The sequence below is a fragment of the Colletotrichum tamarilloi genome (genome assembly GCF_030869305.1).
Source record: "Colletotrichum tamarilloi strain Tom-12 chromosome Unknown Scaffold_68.1, whole genome shotgun sequence".
Classification (NCBI taxonomy): domain Eukaryota; kingdom Fungi; phylum Ascomycota; class Sordariomycetes; order Glomerellales; family Glomerellaceae; genus Colletotrichum; species Colletotrichum tamarilloi.
The window spans coordinates 136,303-154,157 of record NW_026849450.1 but is presented as its reverse complement, the minus strand read 5'-3'; the positions used below and the strand labels follow the sequence as shown (position 1 = coordinate 154,157).

Here is a 17,855-nt window from a genome sequence, read left to right as displayed (position 1 = left end):
AATTTTAGTAGTGGAAACAAGGTCGATCGGATAGACAGTCTTCTCATAATGTTTCAAGTCCTTGTCTCGTTTCTGTCACTGTTATCGTCTATGAGTGAGCCGGATAGTGGCCACCTCTCTCGTCGACGATGGAAGTCCTTGGTGAGCCATCTTACCAACGTATCTTCTTGTTTCTTTACAGGAGGGGGGCACCTGGGTTATCTCTCGAAATCAACTCAAGCAGATAAAAAGGTATAATATGCCTTCCTCCCTACCTCCTTCATCCTAGTCAATTCCTAAGATCGTCATGATAGGGGCGGAATGAAGCCGGCTTGAGAGCATTTTTCGAGTCAGGCAACTTCATGTCTTTTCTCGTCGACTTTTTTCTAGCATTAGGGATAAACATAAAGCGTTGTCTCTATCTCATAATCAGGGCAGCGAATCTCATCACCCCAAGATCAGGCGTGTACGGGTTCTCCCATCCCAGCCCACCGCGTCTGCGTGTGCCCACCAGAATACAGCGCAGACGAAGAATAAGGATCTAGAACCGGGAGCAAGGGTGAACAACTCACCTCAAGCTGGTTAGGCATATATACGATCCGCGACATCCACCAAAAGAGTATCAAAAGACACCGCATTCTCGCCGTGAGGGCAGTCACTCTCCTCCGCCAAGTCCTCCGCCAGAGACGGCACCCGCAACAGAAGTGCGAGCCACACTTCCGAGGGCAAAGGAAAGGCAAGCGAAAACTGCCCGGGATGGGAAAATCTCTCTCAGCTGCTTCGCATTGATTCGAGATCTTTACATTGCATGCCCTCCCCCCCCCCCCCTCTCCCCTGAGCGACTTCCTCCTCTTCTCCTGTAGACTTTAGACGCCTCGAACTGAAGAGAAAAGGAAAAAGACGCCCAGACCGCCTACACTCCTCTTGTAGCCAGTATAGAGATGGAGCACGTTTCTGTGCCTCTGCCTGTGGCTCGATATGGGTGAGACGGCCGTGTCCGGAATTGCTCATCTCTTTGGTCGTAAAGCACCAGAAACCTATGACGTGGGACAGAGGTACCGGAAATTGCTGGTGCAGGTAGCTGAAAGAAACGGCCATCGCTTGACCCAGCACCTCGTCTTGGACCTCGCCAGCAACAATCACGCTTCACACAAGTCCTTGCAATCCTAAGTCTTGCCCAAACCAGGTCTCATTAGTCTATGATCCAGCCGCCATAGCCCTCATCATGGTGTTTTTACAAGTACACAAAGGTCATCTGGAACGCCATTCCCCCAACGGCGGCAGCTTCCCCTATGTTGTGTTTGACAGATTTCTTTTTTTTGATTTCGTCTCATTCTGTCGTAAGGCCACCGCTCTACTCATCGCCAGGACCCAATCACGCCTCGCTGTCGGTATCCTACTCCTCCATCTTGTCGTCCTCCTTCTTGTCCTCGTCATCGTCGTCATCGCCCTCGAGTGACTTCTTGGCAAACCGCTCCGCCTCCTCGCGCAGCTCCTTGGGCACCTCTTCGTGGCGGCCCTTGGTAGGGCCGTCAATATCACTGATCCAGCTCATCTCGAGCTCAAACTCCTTGTCCTTGTTGTCGTCGTGGGCGACGTAGATGATGCGGGCAGCCTCCTTAACGGCGTCCTCCAACGTCAGTCCGCCATCAGCGAGGTCGAGCTTCTCGAGCTCTGCCTTGGCGGCTTGACGGCCCTTGCCAGTAGCAGCACCGTAGTAGCCCCAGTAGAGACCAGAAGGCTCGATCATGTAGAGGAAGGGACCACCGTGCTTCTTGGTGGTGTCCTTGCCGCCAGCACCGACCTTGGGGCCAGAACCAACTTCGCCGTCAACGGGGGTCTCGGTAGAGGGGTCGAAACCACCGACAATGGCGGTAATGCCGAATGGACGGACTGAGGAGTAGAGGGTGTAGGCTTGGAGGTAGCCGCCCATGCGGGCTGCGAGGTCGGCGGTGGAGATGGGAGTCTTGAAGGTGTCGCGCCAGCCGCGGGCTTCTTCACGGGCGCGGTCGACGAAGTGGCGGCCATCGGGGATCATGCCTGAGTAGACCTTTTGATTTGTCAGTCTGGCCAATAGAGCAGAGAGATATGCAGATAGGCAGGTCGTGAGGGTTTGGTAAAGCTACTCTCGGAAGCTACAATGCATATCGAGGCAGGGGAGGGAGGGGTAAATTGATTGCGGGAGGGGAACGGATGACTTACAACACCTAGATGTCTGTCAATGGTAGCGATACGCTTGTTGGCATTGGGCTTCCATAACTTGGAGGCAATGATCTTTTCGACAGCGAGGACGACACCACCCTTGCACCGGATACCGATGGATGTGCCACCGTTCTCGACGGCCTTGACGGCATACTCGACTTGGAAGTTGCGACCGTCGGGGGAGAAGATGGAGTTGCTCAGGTCATAACCTGTGCCTATCGACGTCTGAATAAGGCGGGAGAGGCATCATATTAGTTGTGTGCTACAGATATAGAGCAAAGGTTGGGTTGGTCGGTTCTGGTAGCTCGTGCCAACCCCCGGTCGCTGGAGGTGGTGATTCCCCGGGAACCTAGCAAGGGAAAGCTTACCATTGTGAATTAGAAGAGCTTGGGGTATTCGGGGAAAGCTTCGGATGTGGAGTGTTGAGGACTTGAGGGTTCGTTGGGCGTTGAAAGGAGTCGTGATGGAGTGGGTGTCGTAGGCACGTTGTCTAGTCGTGGGAGAGAGCTCGTGGTGGTGGATGACGATGGCGGGACGTGGTTTGGAATTGGGGAATCTGGAGCCTTGAGATCAGAGCTTCAGGCAACCTGAGCTGCGTGTTGCTGCGCGAGGTTGACGGGCGAGGCTAGACGCAAGGGTGCCTCAGGTTGGGAAGGGAAGCTGGGGGAAGGTGGATCCACCCAAGCCGGGAAGGAAGGAAGGAAGGCACCAGCCACTTGAAAGATGTGGCTGGAGACGAAGTGGTGTGGCTAGTGGAATGACCGGTTTCCCGTCATCGTGAACACCAACGCTGACAGGGGAATTAAAATAACCCCACCATCCCGCACTTGACCCTGCAGTGGTGTGCAGCTGCCAGGTGCTGTACGGATAGAGGGGTTATCGGGATGAGAGAGACATTGCAAAATCACATGGAGGAACGACAACTTGTTGCACCAGCTGGGCATATGTGCCTTGAGATTAAATGGCCTTTGGAGAGTTGCTTGACTTTCACGTTTTCTCTGTGTACAGGATTTGTATCGGGTCGTCTTCGTCTTGCTTGAGGGATCTGTCAGAGACGATGAAAATCGTGGAAACGTTTGGCATGACTCCCATACTGTCTTGGACCGATAGTACGGTGACTTAGGGGAGTCCAGGCCCGGATGGATCCGGCGAAACGAGTGTTGGGACGGGGTTTCGGGGAGGAGCGGTGAAGACTGGACTGGGATCCCGAGACTTTGTTAGAGAAACTCGAGTATAGACGGGAAAGTGTTGAGGACTTTCTGGCATGCAACAAACGCGCCAGCCAGTGTAGGAAAATAGCAAGGGCATTGAGTATTTGCACTGAGTTTAAGGATCATCGTCACCACATCCTGCCGAAGACTGGAAGTAATACCAAGTGGTGGGAAAGGTATTACAGAGTGCGCATATGATGGCGGGTGGGCTCGAGTGTGTTACGGGAGACTGATTTGATACCTCCGTAGTCTTCCAGAAGCTGTGTGGACTGATCGTGTCACGGAACCATTGGGTGAGGAGTGCGGATCTTGGAGAGAATATGTTTCAAATTGGACGCTTGCTGCCGGACTCTCTGCCAGGGCATGTGTGCATGGCCATTACCTTACACCAAGGATCAAATGTCACTGGAGGTGTACCCGTACCTAGGTATCGAAATCACGTACGACTTGACTTTCCATCGGCCATTCTCACAATATTGAACATGAATCACAAACGAACCATGCTCTTGAGAAGCACGGATAGTTCAGGTAGCCATTCATTCCTGCCTGACCGAGGGAGTATTTGGGCCGGGTCGGCTAGCGTTGGTTGGTGCGAATGTTGGTTGGTGATGAAAGTGGTGATGTGTGGATGCAGACGCTGCACCGGAGACGGGATCCCATGGGATGGGACGAAAAAAAAGAGACAAGAGACGGGCCCGGCTTCAGTGAGAAAGTGCGCTGAGAGACTGAAGCGTCAGGTCACATTACCCTTCCCATCAACACATCGTTGGGCTCGCTGCGTCATGACCCTGCCCGCTACCGCTAAAATTGACCCCTCCTTCCTAGCTAAGGCAATTTCCCCCTGCCAGGCTTCCCCCTCCCCCCTCGTGCGTCGTGCCTGCCGCCCTCCACTTCTATCCCCCTCCTTCCAGGTTCCCTCTACCCGCCCAGAAAACGGCCGTGGCTCCTTCTGCTATATAAAATTCCAATCTTCACTTTTCACCCTCGACTTTCTCGACTCTTTTCCCTTTGCAAAATATCATCACGACTGGCTGTCCGCATTACCTGGCACGAACTTCATTGACTATCGATTTGCTATACCCAACCGAAGTGTCGCCGCCGTCGCCCCTGCGAGATTCGACAACAGCGACAACGAAGAACCCTCACCCCACCACTAACCCGCTCCCACTGCATCCGCTGACCTTGCTGCACCACTTCACATCCACCCAGTCTCCAACCCCGGCACCACTACTGCTGTCTTCCTGCCCAAGGAATCACCGTACCGAACCCGATTCACGAAACACCTTGACCGCTGTCTTCCTGTGACTCTTCATTGTCGCTTTTCCTCTTTTCTCGAGTTTCTTTTGCTCTTATTTCTGCTTTCAACGACAATCCCAAGAAGAAGAAGAAACACTCGAGAGTACCTACATAGAGTAGCCAATATAAAGAAACACTTCTCTTCTGCTACCACTCACTGTCCGAACCCCCGAAACCGATTACCAAGCCAAGAAAGAAACTAAGCATCAAGAAGACAGCACATTTCTGTCTTCTTTGCTCCCACCCCCGACAAGATTTACTTCTACAGCAAGCAGCTTTACGACGAAGGGCCTTTTCGGGCTTTTCAATCACCAGATTCCCATCAATCAAAAAGGTAAGTTTTTCCCCCTCCTCTCACAAACTCCCATCGCCATCGGGCCCTTCATCATCATCCACGCCCGGAGCCCCGCCGGGCTTTGTTCGGAGATGGCCCCTCCACGGCGGCGCCGGAAGTAACACGGAACATGAATCGATAACAGTGAACCACTACTAACATTCTATGCAGCACGATGGTTTCCTTCACCCCCACCATGCAGGTCCAAGATGACCTCGCAACTCTCTTCTCCCGCAACTTAACTTTCAACCCTGAAGTTCAGCCCAAGGTAGAGGAGGAAGTCAAGCAGTCCCCGGAACCCACCCTCACCAGTCCCGCACCAACGCCGGCGCCCATCATCTACTCCATCACTCAGCACTACACCCACTCCGCCCATGTTGTCCGTCAGCAAGCTCAAGAAGCCCCCATTCAGCGCCCCTCCTCTGAGCCTCCCCAGACCGAGCAGTTAACTCCCGAGGCCGTCCTCAGCCAGCACGGCGTCGACCCTTCAGTCCTCTCTGCTTCTCAGATTCAACTTTTCCGCTGTTCCGAAGAACCCCACCAGCTGCGACTTCTTGAGATTTGGCGCGCCGCACCCCCTACCTCGAGCACAGAGAACCCGTCGCTGGCATGGACAAGCACAACACTTGAGCAAGAGGAGCAGCTGGCGAGACTCCGATATGAGCGCATGGAAGCAGACAAGCAGCAACAGGAGCAGCAGCAGAACGCCGTCATGAGCCTCGACGGTACCCAAGTCCAGTCAGATGACAGCCGCTGGCTGGCAAGCTCCATCACCTCGCAAGTCGAGCCGTATATGATGTCTGGCTACGAGGAGCTTATGCGTCGTGAGTACGAGCGCGAGCAGGAGCTGGCACAGGCCTCTCCCCCTAGCAACTATTCCCACTACGGCTCTGCAGTCGGCACCAGCGGCTATAAGCCCGCCACCGACCCCGTCTACAAGGGCTTCGGCGATGACTGGGCTCGGGAGCAGAGCCTCCAGATGCAGATGCAGATGGAGAACCAATATGGTGCGTTCCAGCACTACGGAAGCGGTAACATCGAGGCCATGGACATATAATGCGGCGAGGAAAGAGAGCCATGGCACATCACCACTTTTCCAGCATAGCAGCAGACACTTGCCTTGATACCTACACTGCATGGGAAGACAACGTCGGATAATCAGGAGGGCAATTGTTGGATTGCCTCTCGTCGGCAGACGTGTTTCTTCCTCAGTTTTCTTTTGTCTTTTGATTTTTCTTTTTGTCAAGAATGTTATGAATAAGCAATTGGGCGTATACCAATAGGCAGGCATGAGGAACGAACAGGACTACCAAACAAGAAAACATTCTATTCAAATTCAAGCTGAGCTGACGATGGTGATTTGGTGAAAGGAGCTCGTTTGCTTGCATTCCGATGACGATACACCGCGGTCTCTCGGTATGTGTATGGGGTTGCGACAGTCGGAGGAAGTGTAGAAAGGGGACTTGTTCATTAAGCCAGGCAACAGAGAAGGGACGTTGAGGTAAGATGTAGAACGTATGATTGGGTCTCTTGCCAAGGCCTCAAGCTGGTGTGTTCAATCACGCATCATCTTGCTCGTCGAGTCCAAACTCTCGCCATACAACATACAGCCCGGCCAAGCATTTAATTTCACTTTGGATTCCCGCTGAGAACCTGTCGTTTAATTAGGTGTAAGTACCCAGGTACAATAGTGGTAACGTCCTCGTACAGGTATTCCAAATTCTTTCAAGTAATTTAAATCAAATTATTGAGATACCTTGGCAGGTAAGTCAGTTCTATATATCATACATCATGTGCCGTACTATTCTCTGGCCTTTTGCATAGTGCCGTCTTTTGCTCCTTCCTCGAAGTAGTTTGCCTCTCATGAACAAGACTCCTAGCTTGGTGTTTCCCCCCCGTCTACACGAGTCACTATGCTCTCGTCCATTTCCCCCTGTTTCCGAAATTTCAATGGTGGTGGTGGTATCCTGTACGCCGGGTATATGCAGTTGTTCGTCGTCGTCGATAATTAGGTAATTTTAAGTTTTTTTGTCTAGTGGTGATGAGAATGTGGTAAAGTAGGCAGGTAACCCCTTCAGGTAGGTCTGGTCTACCGCTTCTTGCTAGGATGGCCCGGATGTTCCGCCATCCTAGACGAAAGCCACTGCGCCGAGTCCATGCCCCCGGGGACGTTGACCTGCCATGTACTTGGAGGCGGACTAGGCATGGGGAAGTCGCCAGGCGAGGGCGGCGCTAGGAACTGCGAGCCGCGCGTATAGTGGCTGCTGGCTCGCGTCGTCCGGCTGTAGCGGTTGTCGAACCTGCTGCTGTGGCGCGGGTTCGTCGTGTTCGTGTATGTTTCCACGGTCATCCTGCTGTCTCGGTAGTGGTGGCCTGGACTATTGAGGGTGCTTAGTCTGCTCGCCCGGTTGCTGTTGTTGTGGTTATCGTGAACGTTGCTGACGCTGCTCAGCCTGCTTAGTCTGCTCGCTCGGTTGCTCGTGGGGTTTGCGCCGTCGTAGTTGTTGACGCCGAGTGTGAGGGCTGAGTGGGTCGAGTCGCGGTTCTCTCGGTTGAAGGAGCCGAAGCCCATCGATATGGCGGACATGCGTGGTGAACACCAGTTCACGGTCGGCGCGGGTGATCTCACTTTCGGTGTCAGGTGAAGGCCGTCTTCGAGCTCAAACGAATTATCATCCTGTTGGGCAATTATTAGTCTGGGTTTGGTTTGATGAAGGGGTAGTGGCAGGAGAAAAGTGTCTTACTTCGCGGGGTGACGGACAGAGCCATTGCCCACCATCGCCGTCGTCGCGGGGGACCACCAGGGACTCCACATCTTCGTCTCGCCTCTCTCTCTCATATGCGAGATTGAAGTCCTTACTCAAGCCGCTCCGTCTCGTCGGTGCCGATGAGCTGTAGCCGTCTTGGGATCGAGCGATGCGGGGCACTTCCGCCTCAAACTCGGCCCGGATATCAGCCTCGATCTCTTCCAGGGGTGCGTCGTCTGGCACGGGGTGTCGTGGGTGACGAGGGTCTGAGCCGTCGCTGCGGACATAACTCGGCTGCCCCTTGAACCGTTCTCGCCATGCTATTGCGCGAGGCGCCTGAGACCGCATGCCCGCGCGGTACCATACGAGTTGCCACAGAGGGCGAAGGGTGGCGAGCGACGCGGCAGTGATGCCGATGCCGGGCTCGACGGTGCTCCACAGAGCTACATCGGTAGTCGCCCATAGGAAGTCGTCGCCGTCGAGGAGGGTTGGTATGTACACGGATCTTGCCACGGTTGCGGCAGACCCGATGGCAGCAAATGAGAGGATGCCAAACGCAAGGAGTCGGGTGCGCTTGGGGAGGGAAAGCGACCAGACGATGAACAAGGGGAGAATACCAAAGGCCCAGTCGGCAAGGCAGTTGATAATCGAGGCCGTGAAGGTCATGATGACAACCACACGATTGCTGAAGCACTTTCCTTCTGTGCGTGGCGATTCCTCCCAAAATGTCTGGATTGGCCGACATTGGAACATGACCATGAAGAAGTATGTCGAGCCGAAAAGCACCGTGCCGATCATGAGAATGCGAAGGATCCAGATGTGGCTTCGGCGGATGGACACGCGGATGAGAAAGTAGCCGACAGATATCTTGAGAAGGCAGGTTGATATAATGTAAAGCAGTTCGCAGATGTACCAGTACTAGAGAGGGTGTTAGTCGCGATTCTACTGGTAGCACTCATTTGCACTCAAAGGGCCTCCGAGAAGAGCATACCATGAGAGCGTCCCGATTATGTTCCCGGGTGAGATCGGTTCTATGTCGGCCTGTTCCATATCGAACTCCTTGAATCTGAGTGATGAGGTAGATGGTGAAGATGAGCTGCCAAGAGAGTCAGCGAGTGTGTACTTCTTACTTGTTGTGTGATGTCTCGTAGGGAAGTACCATGAGGGCGATCATCATCTTGTCATCGGTGCCGAGCGATCGTGTAATCCATCCACGGCAGTATATGCGCAGGCCGACGGCGATCCAACATAATATGAAGAAGAGGACCGCCACGGCCAGCACTTGCCCGCTGCGATCCTCCATGATGGGATCGAAGCATCCACGGGTATTCCCTTGGTAGGCAGTATTCTTTCTTTTCTCCTTCACGTGAGCGTCATGACGAGGGTGACATTCGACCGTCGGTTTACAGCTTGGTAGAATGGGATGTGCAGAGTGTGATCCGAGTCGACGGGACAAGACCGGGCAAGACGATATAGAGAGCGGACGACGGGAAGAGAGATGGACCCGTCAGGGTTAAGGGAGGGGCTACCCGATATACATATCAGGAACGTCTCAACCGAAGTGGCAGATAGGTTTAGGGGTAGCTTCATATCTCGATGTACGAGCCAGTCTTAAGAATAGCTTAGTGTCCCGGGTGTGGAGAGCCGGGCGACCTGAACACACGAGTCTAGACGAAGGTAGCGGGCGGGACCATCGTCACTAAACGCTCGTCCAAAGAGGTCCGAATACAATCTCCGACGCCCTCGAGGATCTTGGGAACGCGGCTCATGTGTTGGGGAGTGATCCATGTGTGTGTATGTGTAATTGAGGAGACGAGATCAATGGTGGGACGAAGCTGGCGAAGGTTCCTGGACTGCTCCGTTAGCTATGAGCCTCTGAGGGGTGGGAGGCAACCTTGGGTTCTATCTAAGAGGTCGACAGGGAACGGCCTTGAAGCCAGCTTGAAGCCAGCGACATATTCGCCAGTCAGAAGCGTAGGAAAAACGCAAGTAGCGTCTTGATTGAGATAGGGTTTCCATCTAGCGGTTCAAATGGCGTCTCTGGCGAACAGACGCTAAAGCGTGGTAAGAAGAGGTGAGGGCAAGGAATCATCAGGTCAATGGGGCTGCGAAGCTGGAACCGGCTCGGAAACGGGCGACCATGCGGCTCGAGCGTTGGGTTGCGTGGTTGCTGTGCGGCGCGCTCGAGCCCTGGTCGTCGCCGTAGATCATAGAAGAGCGGGGTGGGCGCTTGGCTTGCGGGTTTAGTTTCTTTTGGGTATAAGCTAGGCACAAGTGGTCTGTTTTTGGCATAGGATCTCCTATGTTTCAGGCCGACAGTTGAGAGGCTGGATTGTGGTGGTTGTGGTGGATGGAAACATTCGGTTGTGAGGTACGGATATAGACGCAAAAGATAGGAGAGGTGGACTGATGATTTTGGATCTTGAACAAGGTCGAGTCAAGACTCCGCTGTGCTTTTTACTGACTGGCTGACTGGCTGTGATGGATGCCAAAGAAACATCATCGAGGGTTGTTGTTGGTGTTGGTGTAAGTTGAGTGCTGCAAAAGCCTATCGCCGCTACGTGAAGCGGACGAACCACCGAGCGACACTTGATCTTCTGTGCCAACAAATCATCATGCAGCCATGATGCCATAGGAAGGGACGGAACAGAGTTATGAGGTGCAGAGGGGCAGGAAACGGCCTCACGCACTTGCGCAGGGTCGCGACATGTTTGATGGGAAACATTAACCGCATTGGGCCTTTCCTCCGGTGCTCGAGGACAATGGTGTGAAGAAATGGAATGGAAACAAGTGTGCCCGTATGATGTATCTGTCACGGCCTGTTGTGAAGTACACACACACATACTCAACAAACCTCATCCCCCAATGCACAATGCACTAGACACGATGCAGCACACTGACACCTTCAACAGATTGTGGCCCTCCTATTGTACTTTACAATTCGTACGAGAATTTGCATTGATGAATAATCTACGTAAACGACGAGACTGGCTGCAGCTTCATGACGCATCATGCACCTCTGGGTCGCTTGTCTGATCCTCAAGACCAATCAAGGTCGCAAAACCCGTCAGAGGGTTCGAAGAGGCCCGCCGTGAAGCTCTATACATCAGCCAGATCTTGAACCAATGCCTCAGCGCTTCTTGTTCTTGCGCTTGTTGGTCTTGCCTCCAGTCTGCGCACCGGAAGCCTTGGCCTTGCCCAAAGAATCGGTCGATTTCTCCAAGAGCTCAAAGTCATCGGCGGCAGAGTCAGAGCTGGGGGTGTGTTGAATCTCGCCGTCATCAGAGTCCAGGTCCTCGGTGTCGATCTCCAGCTCAGTAGTGTTCTTGCCCAGGGCGCGGCCGACAGTGCGGTTGTAGGCCCAGATGGGGAGGCGGACGAGCGCGGTGTCACGGATGGTGGGTTGAGGCAGTTCGTTGGGCTGCTTTGAGTTAGCATCGTTCGCAGACCTCGTGTCGCGGTAGGTTGACAAGCTTTAGCTTGCATTTTGGGCACTTACGTCAAGGAGGTACTGCTCGGTGTTGCCATCCTCATCCTGCTCCTCGAGGTAGACGTCTCCGAGGGAATCAACCACAAGAATCTTGCCATTCTCGGCGACAACGCGCTTCTTGGAGCCGGTGGGGCCGGTCTGACCGGTCTGCGCAACCGTCTCGCGGGGGGTGGCGGTACCGCTGCCGCTGGTGCTGCGAGCGGCGGGAGCGGGCTTGCGGAATCGGCCTCCACGCTCCTTGGCGGCCTCTCTGCGAGCCATTTGTTCCTGCATACGTCTTTCCTTGCGGTTTCTGGGCAGCTGGGGGCCCTCCTCATCGTCGGCGGCGGGGGCAGCAGGAGCAGGGGCGGGGGTGTCGTCGATGCCAGGAATACTCAGGTTGTCTCCCCAAGCAGCATTGCGTGCGAACTTGATGTAGCGCTCGACAAAGTCCTTCTGGCGCTTCCAGGACATGTACAGAGCGATGTAGTGGAAGGCACCTCCAGCGACAAGGAAGACACCAAAGAGCACAGTGCCCAGACCAGGGCGGTACCGATTGTAATAGTAATTGGTGCCCTTCCAGGCCGGGAAGCCATTCTTCAGGAAGTGGTCGTAGCGGTCGCGATCGGGACCACTGATGATGTTGCGCACGAGACCGAGGCGAGCCTGGCGCTCAGAGGCAATCTTGACAGCGGCCTTGATCTCCTTCTGAGTAGGAGCCTTGGAGACATTGACGCCGGGGGTCTTCTCCTCCTTCTTCTTAGCCTTGGTGCGCTCGGCGATGAGCTGCTGGCGAACTTTATCAGGGTGGAGAGTGCGGGAGATCTTGCGGTAGGCCTTGGTGATCTCGTCGATGGAAGCGCTGTTCTTGACGCCGAGGAGGTCGTAGAAGGTCTGTTCGGGGTTGGCCTCGTGGGCCTTGATCTCATCGCGGATACGGAAAATCTCACGATCTATTGTTTTTCACACGTTAGCCAACGCTGCGCAACGGAGACAATACAGGATGGCGATGCTCGTACCCTCCTTGCTCCAGGCCGCAGCCAGGGGCGAGACGACCAAAAGGCCAACGGACAGGATGCTGCTGAACTTCATCTTGTCGTTGCCGAGTCCAGTCGAGTTCTGATAGAATGGGAAGGCGGCGCGCAATGGCCGAAAGGTAAAGGAGTATCGGGATCGAGAAAGCGCAGCTGTGGCTAGATGCCAGGTGTTGTTAGCTTCGTCTCAACGTGGGGAACAACTGATGGCATGGAGCGAGCTGCCAAATAAGCAACAACAACCACGTACCTCGTTTTTTTCCTTCCCTAGTATCCTCCTGACTCGTCGTCTCGAATTGACAGTATCCCGTCCGGTAGGAATCTGTCGAGTCTCTGCAGAAGAGAAGAGGAATTTTTTTCTCCCACAAGATTGCGAATGGGAGATGTGGTCTCTCTGGGGGAGATTCTGGATGAGGTGGAATTTCCCGTGGACAAGGTATCTTTTTTTTTCCCTGGCGGCCGGGGGTGGGAAGCAGCAGCAAAGCAAAGGCAAAAGGGTCGCAGGCGTCAGGGGATCCCGCCCTCCTGGTGCATCTGCAAAGAGGGCCCCGACTGAAAGGAGAAGGTTCCGACCTCTGCGGGCAGGGATTCTGTCGCCTTCACGAATCGCACCAATCCTCGTTAGGCCTAGACTGATCCAGATCTCGCTCCCTTAATTGTGTGGGTTTGATGTCTTATGTAAGGCGGGTGCTGAGTACCTCAGCTGAGGTAAGCTTTCCACATCGTCGAGGTCTGTCGTTTGACGGCTTCTGTCCATCTCCAGCGCATCTTCACGATGGTTGGCCAGTCGATCAGACACTGCTCGCGGATTATCGTTAACTTTCTTGGTGGCACTGATGGATGTTTTGCACGACTGCTTGGCATCCGAGCTGTGGTACAAAGTCAGCGAATGTACGATGAGGTCAAGGGAGCACAAAAAGCCTTGGACTGTATTTCCTACCCAGAATGGGGCAAGGTACAGTCCTCAAAGGAGGTTTTGATGAGAAAGTGCACTTTCCCTTGTAATCATCCGACCCGCGGTGTGTTGGGGAGTACCCAGTAGCTGGCTAAGGTAGGTAGCAACGGGATTGAACGGCAGGAAAAGATAGAGGCCGGGTGAGGTGAAGGTGAAGGTGAGGGTGAAGGTGAAGGTGAAGGACGGGAGGAAGGAGTCGAGATTCCAAGTGGATACCTTACCTTCCTCTCCTTTTCTCTCTGCTTCTTTCTCTCCCTTTCCTCTTTATTTACTGGTCCCTTTTGAGCCGAGGTATCGCCCTTCCTCAGATTCCATGAGCATTCGGCGGTAACTTGCCCAGAAAATTTGACTTGGAGCCAAACATACTCGATTTTCCCCATTGTGCCTGTCTGACAACAAGTGCGCCCAAATATCCTATCAAAAGTATCCTACCAAACGACATGAATACATTGAAAAGCGAGGCCCAATGGAGCGACCTACCACAGGAGATCAGAGGCAAGATTCTCGAATACGTCCCTGGAAGGTTTGCAGGCATTTGCAGGGACTGGCAAAACGCCATCGAGCCAAGAAACTTTCGGGTCCTCCAAGTCGGTTCGGATGATCAGTCGCTGGGAAACCTGGCCAAGACATTACACAACAAGTACTGCAAAGCTATGTTAAACACATCTGGTTCAAAATCGAGTTGACCGGACCATTGCATCAAGAATCGTTCGAGACGTCAGACTCATGAAGAGATCGCAGCGGACCGCGGATGCTTCGCCATCAACATCTTGATCCTTTTCTGTATTCTCGAAGCCTAGAAGGATGTCGATTCAGTTGGCGAACCAACATACCCAAGTATCAACTTGGAGATCAGTGCCTCTTCGCCAAACGATGTCGGCAATTCGTGCGGAATAGAAGGGCTCTTGGACTACTGGCAGCAACAGCAGCGATACGTGTTTGCCTCTATTAGCCTTGGAGATTTCAGTCTTCCCTACGTCAACTGCGTCACCGGGTTGAGCATTGTGCGTAGAAACATGCACAGAATACAATTAACCCCCTTTGCAGCAACTCTGTCAAGGTATCTACCGAGATTGCGCACAATTCACTTCGAACCGTGGAGGCATCTCAATACGCGGGAACAGAACTCTTCAAACAATGGTATAGTAGTGAAAGCCAGCCCGTCTTCTACCCCACCTCTTCGCATTCTATGGAAGATTCTCTGATTTCTGACATAGACTTGACGACCATGCTGGCAATCTGGTCATATCGAGAGAAACCACTGTTATCAAAAATCCACATCTTCGAGCACGGCGATCTACAAATGCTTTACAATTGGCGCCTATCAGTCCGGCTCGGCTTGATCGGAAATCTGTTCATTCGCTGTCTCGATCTAGAGAAGCTTGTCATCTGCAATATCGCTGATGCCATATACTTCTTTGCCGCCTGCACGAGCAGAGTATGCGTACCTATATCGCCTCTGCCATGGCAGCGTCTGCGTGTTCTGACGATGATATGCCAGGATGCTTGCTCCCGCAAGAAGCCCGGGCTCATCAACACTCTTCTTTCCCAAGATGGCAGGGTCGCGAAGAAGATGCCGGCACTCCGTGTAATGGAACTATACGGTGCATGGCGAGAATCAGCTGGGGTTTTCCGATACCTTGTCACTGGAAATTACGTAGAGATTACTTGGGTTAGCACGTGGGAGTTCAAGCTAGGAGACGAACCCAAGTATATTTGGTGGGATGTCGCGCAGCTCACAGAGGATAGGCTGGTGCTCCTGTTCGCACCCGAAAGGCACCTGCGTACTTATGACGGCCCATTTCACTTTGTACACCAGTGGTCGGTGACTCGGGGCCTGGCTCTTCATTCCTCTTAATCCGCAGCACTTGGACACCATGACCTCCCGGATCCTCTTCGTCGTATTTCGGGATTTCGAGACGTTTCCTGAAATTCTAAATAAAGTAAAGAGCGAACGACATGAAGTCGCCAGAGGGGTGGTTTTCAATACTCTGTCGGAGCAATTGAGGACAATGGGCTCAAGGAGTACAATGGAAAAATGCAAGGGCTTCATCCAGTGGCGTCTTTCCTGCGAATCCATGTGACAAGGGAAAATGGTCTTTGACGAATTCTGACAATTGATATACATTCGAGGCTTTGTTTGCCTTCGTCGTCAACAAGCGGCCCTTGTCCCATTCGGCCGGGGGCACAGCGAGAGCAGCTGCTTCGAGCAGAAGCGTTTCTTTCAACCCTCGTTTAGTTGCCAACTTTAGTTGGAGTATTGGAAGAGTGTTGAGCGGATGAATAACAATAAATGAAACCTTCCCTGCTAGCTTTGCGACGGGTCAAATAGACACTATCAACCCCGGCGCATAGAAAATTCATCGATTCGACAACAACGTCACCTGCCTCTGAGCAGGTTTGAATAGCATCGAAGAGACACCGTATCCAATATGTGTATCATCTTATGGCGCAGGTATTATTGCACGAAACCACCTGGATATACGCTGCATGATGGCAGAACACTCAACATGATTTTCAAGAAGTGCCGCACAGAAAGCATATCCATTGGGTCTACAACTTGATCCGATGCGCTCATCTGCACGCAACGGATTGCATGAACGGGCTCTGTCGAGGAGTCTTGGTTCAGATAATGGACGGAGAATGCTACTTCTGTACCGGCGACGTCGATGCGTACTATGACAGCCCCGACGAAGTAATGCAATCAATCCCCAGAACCATTAGGCTCCCGGGCCCAGGGGTCTATTTGGAGGCCATCCCGACTCACAAATTCATAATCTACCGCGAGAATTACCTCCGCCAACTACTCAGACTATCCTTGACGATGCTATCGAAACCTTTCCCCGTGGAAGCCGAGAGCCGCGAGTGGGAAATGGAGATCTCGTCCGCTTGGCCAGAGATCTGGTGCAAGCTGTTGCGGACACACATTGGGCATAACGTATTCCACTGCGACTGCAAGCCCATGGACGAGGTGTGGCGCGTAAACCCTGCGTTTGCCATGAGGAAGAACGAAGCAGCTCATATCCTCGAGGATATGGCGTACAGGACCGATGAAGCTGGAACTCTCGAGGTTTTTGCCGAGGAGATTCGGGGACAAGCTTTCGATGAGGATGAGGAAGTGTGGGAACTTACCACCGGGCCGAGCGAGAGAGCGATCAACCTGGAGAATTTGCACAACGATAAGCGCGACTTTCCCGGTCACCAGATGGCGTTCGTGGCGTTGAGCAGAGACACCTACAAACGCCGCCTCCACAAGCTCCTGGAGAGAGCGAAGCGAGCCCGCAACGCCATCTCAGAGAGGGGCTCGGACGAGTCCCAGAAACACCCATCGAGCGCGTACTGGCACTCTCACAGGATGCCCTGGCTGGGCAAGGAAGACTGGAGCCGCGCCGTGTGGCGGCGCTACCACTTCCTCGCCTGGCTGTACAACTTCCTCGCCCTAGACGCCGGTCTAGACGAGCAGATCATGATGTATATTGGCGGCGCCCTGCTCGCCGTGCTCAACCCGTGGCCGAATCCGCACTACGAGGACCACGCCTCGCATCCGGCGTACCTGACCCTTGACCCCGATCTCCCCGGTGCCGACCTCATCCAGGAGTGCGTCTACTGGGTCGAGCACCACTGGCCCATCCTTCCGTCCAGCACCCGACCGACCGACAGGCTCGGCATGATGCTTGACACGGGCCTCCATCACTTTGAGACAATTAACCGCAACACGGCAATTGCGCTCGCGGACATGAGGTCGCGGAACCGTTCGGCGGACGCCAGGACGATGATGTACGCCGTGCTGCCCGCGGCGGCCGTCGCCGACGGCTCGCCAAACTGCAATATCTGCATGTCCGAGTGGGACGAGTACCCGAATCACGAGCCCGTGATGCTGCCCTGCTGCTCGCAGTACGTGGGGCGCAAGTGCCTCAAGAGCTGGCTGGCGCTGCGGGACCTCCGCGGGGCACGCGACGGGCGTGACGAGACGGAGGAGACGTGGGCGGCGGAGTTTCGCTGTCCCTTGTGTAGATCGAAGATTGGAGCGCATTTCTCGCCGAATATCAGACAGGGCGGGCCGGCGGATACGACAGATTTTAGTTTCTATGCCTGTTTGCGGGCGTATCCGAATGCTGATGGGTACTGGGATAATCGACCGGCCCAGTGGGGTGCTTGATTAGAACGGCGGCTTGGGTACTTGGTTTAGGATCGTGGAAATCGCCGAGGCTTGTGAATGTTGTTGGACAGTTGGACGGGTATGCGAGGAGATCAAAGTGAAGAGAGAAAGTTGCCTTGGGACTTGAGGTGAGTTAGTGCTGAGGGCGGGTGTAGATGTATAGGACGAGACTGTGATCTACTTTGGTAAGCGAATTCATGTTGATTGACCATGGAGGCATGGCTTTCCTAAATGTTTCACGTCAAGTTGCAAGATGTGTGACAAACTCAAGTGTTAGTGGATGGAGATGTGTTCGTGTTTCTTCCAAGAAGAACGGTTTAGCCACACCGCGGGATGGTGAACCCGAGATCGACTTGGAAGCACCACGTGGGAGCAGGACAAATTTTGGCGAGATTCTCAGCCTTATGTTCACTCAGTATGGATAGATAGCATTCTTTTCTTTTCCTCTGGGTGTACTGTGCTGCCAAAG

At 53.7% G+C, this 17,855-nt stretch overlaps 6 protein-coding genes across 6 annotated transcripts; 3 read left to right on the top strand and 3 right to left on the bottom strand.

Annotated features, from left to right (window-relative positions):
- Positions 1–1,375: 1,375 nt before the first annotated feature.
- CTAM01_11851 (proteasome A-type and B-type) lies at positions 1,376–2,552 on the bottom strand (the record flags this gene model as incomplete). The annotated part of the gene is made up of 3 exons (XM_060527860.1): positions 1,376–2,029; positions 2,182–2,406; positions 2,550–2,552. The coding sequence occupies 3 exons, from the start codon at positions 2,550–2,552 to the stop codon at positions 1,376–1,378; spliced, it is 882 nt and encodes a 293-aa protein (XP_060377530.1).
- Positions 2,553–5,197: 2,645 nt separating this feature from the next.
- Positions 5,198–6,079, top strand: CTAM01_11850 (uncharacterized protein; the record flags this gene model as incomplete). Its single annotated transcript, XM_060527859.1, has 1 exon — positions 5,198–6,079. The coding sequence occupies one exon, from the start codon at positions 5,198–5,200 to the stop codon at positions 6,077–6,079; it is 882 nt and encodes a 293-aa protein (XP_060377529.1).
- A 1,032-nt stretch (positions 6,080–7,111) lies between these two features.
- On the bottom strand, positions 7,112–9,072 carry CTAM01_11849 (uncharacterized protein; the record flags this gene model as incomplete). The annotated part of the gene is made up of 4 exons (XM_060527858.1): positions 7,112–7,699; positions 7,767–8,687; positions 8,761–8,865; positions 8,929–9,072. 4 exons carry the CDS (start codon positions 9,070–9,072, stop codon positions 7,112–7,114), a joined length of 1,758 nt encoding a protein of 585 aa, XP_060377528.1.
- Positions 9,073–10,899: 1,827 nt separating this feature from the next.
- On the bottom strand, positions 10,900–12,330 carry CTAM01_11848 (DnaJ domain-containing protein; the record flags this gene model as incomplete). The annotated part of the gene is made up of 3 exons (XM_060527857.1): positions 10,900–11,190; positions 11,269–12,191; positions 12,258–12,330. 3 exons carry the CDS (start codon positions 12,328–12,330, stop codon positions 10,900–10,902), a joined length of 1,287 nt encoding a protein of 428 aa, XP_060377527.1.
- Positions 12,331–13,667: 1,337 nt separating this feature from the next.
- Positions 13,668–15,085, top strand: CTAM01_11847 (uncharacterized protein; the record flags this gene model as incomplete). Its single annotated transcript, XM_060527856.1, has 3 exons — positions 13,668–13,867; positions 14,066–14,231; positions 14,288–15,085. The coding sequence occupies 3 exons, from the start codon at positions 13,668–13,670 to the stop codon at positions 15,083–15,085; spliced, it is 1,164 nt and encodes a 387-aa protein (XP_060377526.1).
- A 774-nt stretch (positions 15,086–15,859) lies between these two features.
- CTAM01_11846 (uncharacterized protein) lies at positions 15,860–17,386 on the top strand (the record flags this gene model as incomplete). The annotated part of the gene is made up of 1 exon (XM_060527855.1): positions 15,860–17,386. One exon carries the CDS (start codon positions 15,860–15,862, stop codon positions 17,384–17,386), a length of 1,527 nt encoding a protein of 508 aa, XP_060377525.1.
- Positions 17,387–17,855: the final 469 nt, after the last annotated feature.